This window comes from Nelumbo lutea, chromosome 8 (assembly GCF_056320005.1).
Source record: "Nelumbo lutea isolate HS-2025 chromosome 8, American lotus-T2T, whole genome shotgun sequence".
Lineage (NCBI taxonomy): Eukaryota > Viridiplantae > Streptophyta > Magnoliopsida > Proteales > Nelumbonaceae > Nelumbo > Nelumbo lutea.
This window is the reverse complement of record NC_142691.1, coordinates 39,422,167-39,428,378: the sequence shown is the minus strand read 5'-3', so window position 1 is coordinate 39,428,378 and position 6,212 is coordinate 39,422,167. Positions and strand designations below refer to the sequence as shown.

Below are 6,212 nucleotides of genomic sequence, written 5' to 3'. Positions count from 1 at the left end.
AGTTCTACGCCTCCAACTTGCTAAGGGAAGTGGCAAGTTGTCTGATTTAGTTCCCCAAATTCTGAATGTTGGCTCTTGTTTCCTGCTGAAATTGCTGAGTGCTAGTAGCTAGAGCCTTAACTATTTCATCGAGCGACATACCTGAAGATGGGGGTTGGCCTTGCACTGTGATAGGTGCTGAAAATTGGGGCTCTCGACTAAAAAATTGGGGCTGATATTTCTGCTGTCCTCTTGGTTCCCGTAGCTTAGATTTGGATGATCCCTCCACCCCGGATTGTAGTAATTGGAGTAGGGATCCTATTTTTGTTTGGGCTGGCCCGGGAATCCTTCTATGGCACTTACTTGCTGCATCGATCCATCCTGTATTGATGGACACATGTCCGTAGGATGACTAGGGATAACAGATGCCACACACCTTGACTGTTTGATTAACCAAAGCAATTAAATCTGAAATCTAATTTTCTAAATTAGGATGATTTACCTCATTAACACGCCTAATGGTGCCATCTATCCTTGTGTCGAACTATTGTGAATTTTCGGCCATGTTGGAAATTAATTCCCTAGCTGCTTCGGGTGTTTTGTTCACCAAGGCTCCTCCACTGGCTGCATCTACCATACTTCTATCCATGGGCTGGAGCCCTTCATAGAAGTATTGGATCAACAGTTGTTCAGGTATTTGGTGGTGTGGACAGCTAGCAACAAGTTGTTTAAACCTTTCTCGATACTCATATAATGTCTCACCACCAAACTACCGAACTCCACATATTTCCTTCCTAATGTTTGCAGCCCAGGATGACGGAAAATATTTATCTAAGAATATTTTGTTCATCTCATCCCATGTGCGTAATGAACTGGGAGGAAGAATATATAACCAATCCTTTTCTTTTATCTTGTAAAGTAAATGGAAAAGCTATAAGTTTTACCTGGTCCTCGGTCATACCTTGGGGCATCATGCTCGAACATACGACATGGAATTCCTTTAGATGCTTATGGGGGTCCTCACCTGGAAAACCATGAAAAATAGGCAGTAATTGTATTAAACCAGATTTCAGTTCGAAAGCTACCTCAAGAGTGGGATATATTATGCATAGGGGTTGTTGGTTCATAATCGATGTAGCCAACTCTCTCAATGTTCTCTCTCTATCATCCATCATTTCTTCCTCTTCAAAGATGGGTTGATCACAAGTTGGTAGATCGAAATCTGAATTCACCCTTTTGGGTGAAAGATCCTTCCTTTGTTTCGCCTCCTTCCATAAATGACGGGTAGTCTTCTAAATTTCGGGGTTGTACTCGAGTTCACCTCATGGAGAAGCACGAGTCATAAAACAAGAAGGTTAACAAAAATAGAAGGAAATAGCTAAGAAATTAAAGTTGCTCCCCGGCAACTGCGCCAAAATATTGACGGGTTGTCGAAGCCCTCAAAATTAGTACTACTCCCACAACAAAATATTTGTAGTAAAATTGGTACTAGGTCGAATCCCACAGGGAGCTAGCAGTAATCTCTCAGCCGAATGAATATTATCACTGAGTGGGAAAATTAAATAACTAAAATTAAAAGAACAAGAAAGCAATAGCAAATTCTACTAACAAGAAGTAATCAGTCTTACCAAATTCTGGTTCAAGGGTTCGGGTTAGTCAATTGGCCATCGATCATAGGTAGACTTCGGTGGTCTTGCAATTCAAGCATTTAACCATAGATTTATTAGGATAGCCATAATAAACCTTATGTTTTCCTAAATCAGCTGACCAAACCCAACATTCGATCAACACTTATCACTAATCGACTGAGTATGATAGCGTTCCATGTCAACTAGTGATAGCATTAAGCTTTGTGAAAACAGTTAAACCAAAATAACAATAATTGAGAAAGCTGCAATTATCAAATTCTGTTGCATCGATTCCCTTTAAGTTAAAACATGTCAATACATTGGTCAAAGGTTGTCACGAACAATTGACCTAGAAAGATATTATCCTAAATGCTACTTGTACCATTATTCATGACAATTACGGATCACTGAACTATGGATAGTAGTAGGAAAACCAACATTAATTAATTTGTCAGTCTAATTAACATTAACATCCAATGGAAATATGCACAAGAACCAATGAATGCTTGAATTAAAAAGCAATATCTTAAATTAAATACAGAACCTCACAATGTTACAGTCGAACCTCCCCCCTTAAACCAGAAAAGAAAAGCTTAGCTGCTCATGATCTTTGAACTCTCCATGCTCTGCTTATCAGTGGTCAAACTGCTCTCTTGGTAGCTTGAGTTGCTTGATGATCTCTTGGATCCTTGGATTGAGTGATGCTAGAGCTGGCCCGCCCCCCTCTTTATATAGCAGAGGGAGAGGGTTGTTTTCCAACTCCTTTTAGGAGATTAACTTCAAATTAGAAAGTCCTAATCTGTTTTGAGCTAATCATATCCTATCTCTTATCTAGTGATCTAATCCAATCTTCTTATCTTGATAGGATTACATTCAATAATTTAAATCTAATGACTCTCTTTCTGGAGGTTACATTCAAAATTGGGGCTCTTGGCTCTTGATTCGAGTTGGGCTGCTTTAAGAACTTGGGCTACTACAAGGCTCTTCTGCAAGTTGGGCTTCAGCTGTGAAATGGGTCTGGCTGCGAACTTGCTCCAACTTCAGGCCCAGTTTCGTATTCAATGCGGACCGAATATGTCAAAATCCAAAACATGAAAGTTGTGGGCCTTTCTTTCTTCTTTTTGATGCCCCTCGAATTGTCCAATTCAGAGTCTGGAATTGAGAGTTATGCTCAGATACTGTCTGTTGCCAAAACTATGAAAAATCATCCGAATTGCCATGCTTTCTTCCAATTGCCAACTTTCTTGACCTGAATCGAATGCTACATTGACCTAAAAGAGTGAATATTAGAGGATAAAAATAGTGTACTTTTTAGTCTCATCACCAAGATTTTAATATCAACCTGGTCAGTGGTTTCCTGGCCAATCTGGTCGTCAACTATTATGTTAGTATTGTCAAGATTATTGGGTTGTTCTTTTAGGACAAGGGAAATGTTGATTCTGTGAGTTGTTGTCCTCCATGATCAAGGATGAACCAGAGATTCTAATGTAGGTGGTGTGATAAGGCTAAGTGCGGTGGTCTCCTTGAATGGTGAAGAAAGGCTAGGAGTTTTGGGAAACAAAGTTGGGCTACGATTTTCTCTTGATAGAATTGTGTGTTTGTTATGGCCTAAGCTCTCTTTTATAAGGTTAGATCTCGAGGCCCAGAAGGGAAAGGGTCAAAAGGGATGACTCCTGTTTGGAAAGGGGATTCTCAGTCCAATATCGGTCATCAGGAGAGCACTGTTGGGAGTTTACCATGTGCCACACGTGACCTTTCTAGGATGAAATTTCCCTTTCATCCAAGGATTCTCCTAGTGCACATGTGCTACTTCTTTTCACGGGTCCCCTTTGTCGATGTGGCATGGGTAACATCGGAGTTAATCTAACGTGTTGGCCTAGTTGTTGCATCATCGGCTTGTTATTCTATCGTGAATAATCTTTGGCTTCTTGTAAATGCACGTCAGTTCCTGAGTGTATCGCAGATCCGTAATGTTCTTGAGCTCATCGTTGACGGAGTCGTTGCGGATTCGCATCGGCTTGTGTATTGTCATGGATTTATGTGGTTCTAATTTGATACCTTCAGTGCAATCACAATCGTCACAGTCGTAATGAACAATAATTACTTACAAGATGCTAATGTTGATTTTTGGCAGGTCAATGGATTATTGATCCAATCGTCTGGATCAATGGGTCTTTGAGTAAGTCAACAGGTTTTGTAACAAGGTAGGTTAGAGAATAGAGGTTGACCTGAACTGACCGGACCACTGGCCAACCGGCTGGATTAATGGATCGGGTGAAAACACTCGACTTGTAAATAATGCTAATGTTGATTTTTTTGCAATTGAATTGAATCTCACCTTGTATAAATTGAACACATACTGAAGTCAACACTGTCAAAGTTTCCAGTTTGAAGAAATAAAAGAACGCTAGAATTACAATGTTATCCCTTTTCAATTACTATAAAACTTGTTAACACGTATAGGGTATTCTCGACATTTGATGAATGGCATTCTTGTATTTAGTTATGAAGTCGGGGGTAATCAATCAGACTTCCAACTGTTTTATATAATATGCAGAGGGCAGAGAGAGAGTCAGAGAGAGGGTTCCGGACTGAAGTAGTAGCGGCAGTGGTCTTTGGACTTTGGTGACAGGAGAGGCCTATAATGTGCTCAATGAAGCAGAAGAACCGGAGCTCCGGCGGACAATCTGCCGGAGTCTGCTCGAAATCGTGTGACGATGGAGGGGACTGGAGAGACGAAGCTATCAACGGAGGATCCCTAAAACGCGTGGACCTCCAGACAGGATCGAACGGCTGGGCCTCACCTCCGGGCGATCTCTTTGCTCTCCGCAGCAAGAACTTCTTCACTAAGAGACAAAAATGTCCATCCTGCGACTGGCTACTAAAGCCCGCTGGTGTTGATTGGCTCCGGTCGTTAGCCAAACTCGATAATGTACTCGCCCGATCCGACAACAGAATCGCCAACGCGCTCAGGAAGTCACAGACACTCGGAAACTCTCTCAAAACGTTCTTATTCGCGGTGAATCTCCAAGTCCCCGGTCGCGAGCACCACAGTGCGGTTTTCTACTTCGCGGCGGACGAACCGATCCCTGTAGGATCGCTGTTCTACAGGTTCATACACGGAGATGACGCGTTTCGGAACCAGCGATTCAAGATCGTTAACCGCATTGTGAAAGGGCCGTGGATCGTGAAAGCTGCCGTGGGAAACTATGCGGCATGCTTGTTAGGGAAGGCTTTAACTTGCAACTATCACAGAGGAGAGAATTATCTGGAAATCGATGTGGATATCGGGAGTTCGACCCTGGCTAGCGCGATTCTACACTTGGCGTTAGGGTACGTGACGGCGGTGACGATCGATATGGGGTTTTTAGTGGAGGCGCAGACGGAGGAGGAGTTGCCGGAGAAGTTGCTCGGAGCTGTTAGAATAGCGCAGATGGAGATGTCGTCGGCGACTTTTGTTGAGACGTCGTCGACGGCGGCGGAAGTAACGGCGTCAGTAACGTGCAAGGGAGGGAAGAGTGGGTGTCGTAAGGTCAAGCATCATCAAGGAAACGCTCCGGTTTCTAAATCTGGAGATGAAGAGAAAAGCTAAGAAAACAAAAACCTAAACAAAAGACGGTTGGGGTGTTCTTTGTCTTCTGAAATCTTCGTCTATATCTCTTTATCTTTTTCCTTCTTTTTTTGCCCCTTTTATTTTCCTGGGGTGTTTTAAAGTTTAAATGTTGTAGATAATAAAAATCTCGATTGATCTCTCGGTTAATCTCGGTTAAATGATTGGATGCAGTGAAGAGATTTTTCTTTGGAGGCCTTTTCGTCGTTTCTGCTATCGATAATTGTAATCTTCCTTTATTAATAAAATAAATAATTAATTTGAGTTAGAAGAAGGATGGGTTGATGGGGTCGTTTTTGTTAGTTTGTGTTGTTGGTTTTGAGCGGTGTGAGGGATGGAGCATGGAGTCCGATAGGAGATCACATTACCTGCGAGGCTTTTCCACCGTTGGGATATGGCAGTGAAATTGGAATTTCTTTCTAGCTGAAGATAGAGAGAATTGGTATCTCTTCCTCATCCTCTCACCGACCTGACAGCCACATCCCGGGAACATCTCTCCTCAATATAACTACGCAAAATGTTTCCGATGTGCGACTGCGATTAAGACATGATGGGAGATCGGTGTGAAGAGTAGATCCGGATTTTCTCTCTTTTTACAATTCTTTCTTTTCCTAGGTTTTATATAGTGGATTGACAGCAGATAATGTGGTGCGAGGTACATTATTTAATAATATTTGGAGCAGAGCAATTGTTTAGATTTATCTTAGGGATTCTGGCTGATATAGGCAATTTTTTTGTCCCTAATATCAATAAAAATCACTCTTAATATAAATAATCAGTAATATCAAAAATATTGAAAAACATCAAACAAAGACATGAGATTAATGCATTGTAAAATCTCTCTCTTATTTATAGTATAAGGGAACTGTTTACCTCCTTCCTCCTCCCAAGCATTGAATAGCAGTGACAAACCTGTTCTACTTATTATATTAAGTGTGATTTTTATTGATATCAGGAGTAAAAAGTTGATCTTATCGGCTGAATCCCTCCATTAG

The 6,212-nt window shown here is 41.5% G+C and overlaps 1 protein-coding gene across 1 annotated transcript; it reads left to right on the top strand.

The window, feature by feature from the left end:
* The first annotated feature begins 3,973 nt into the window (after positions 1-3,973).
* On the top strand, positions 3,974-5,488 carry LOC148843873 (protein ENHANCED DISEASE RESISTANCE 2-like). The gene has a single exon (XM_088960137.1). It carries the CDS (start codon positions 4,252-4,254, stop codon positions 5,197-5,199), a length of 948 nt encoding a protein of 315 aa, XP_088816263.1. The 5' UTR covers positions 3,974-4,251; the 3' UTR covers positions 5,200-5,488.
* The last annotated feature ends 724 nt before the right edge of the window (positions 5,489-6,212 follow it).

Bases quoted from the DNA above. Each gene is read 5' to 3' on its own strand.
- LOC148843873 (XM_088960137.1), top strand. From the start codon at position 4,252: ATGTGCTCAATGAAGCAGAAGAACCGGAGCTCCGGCGGACAATCTGCC.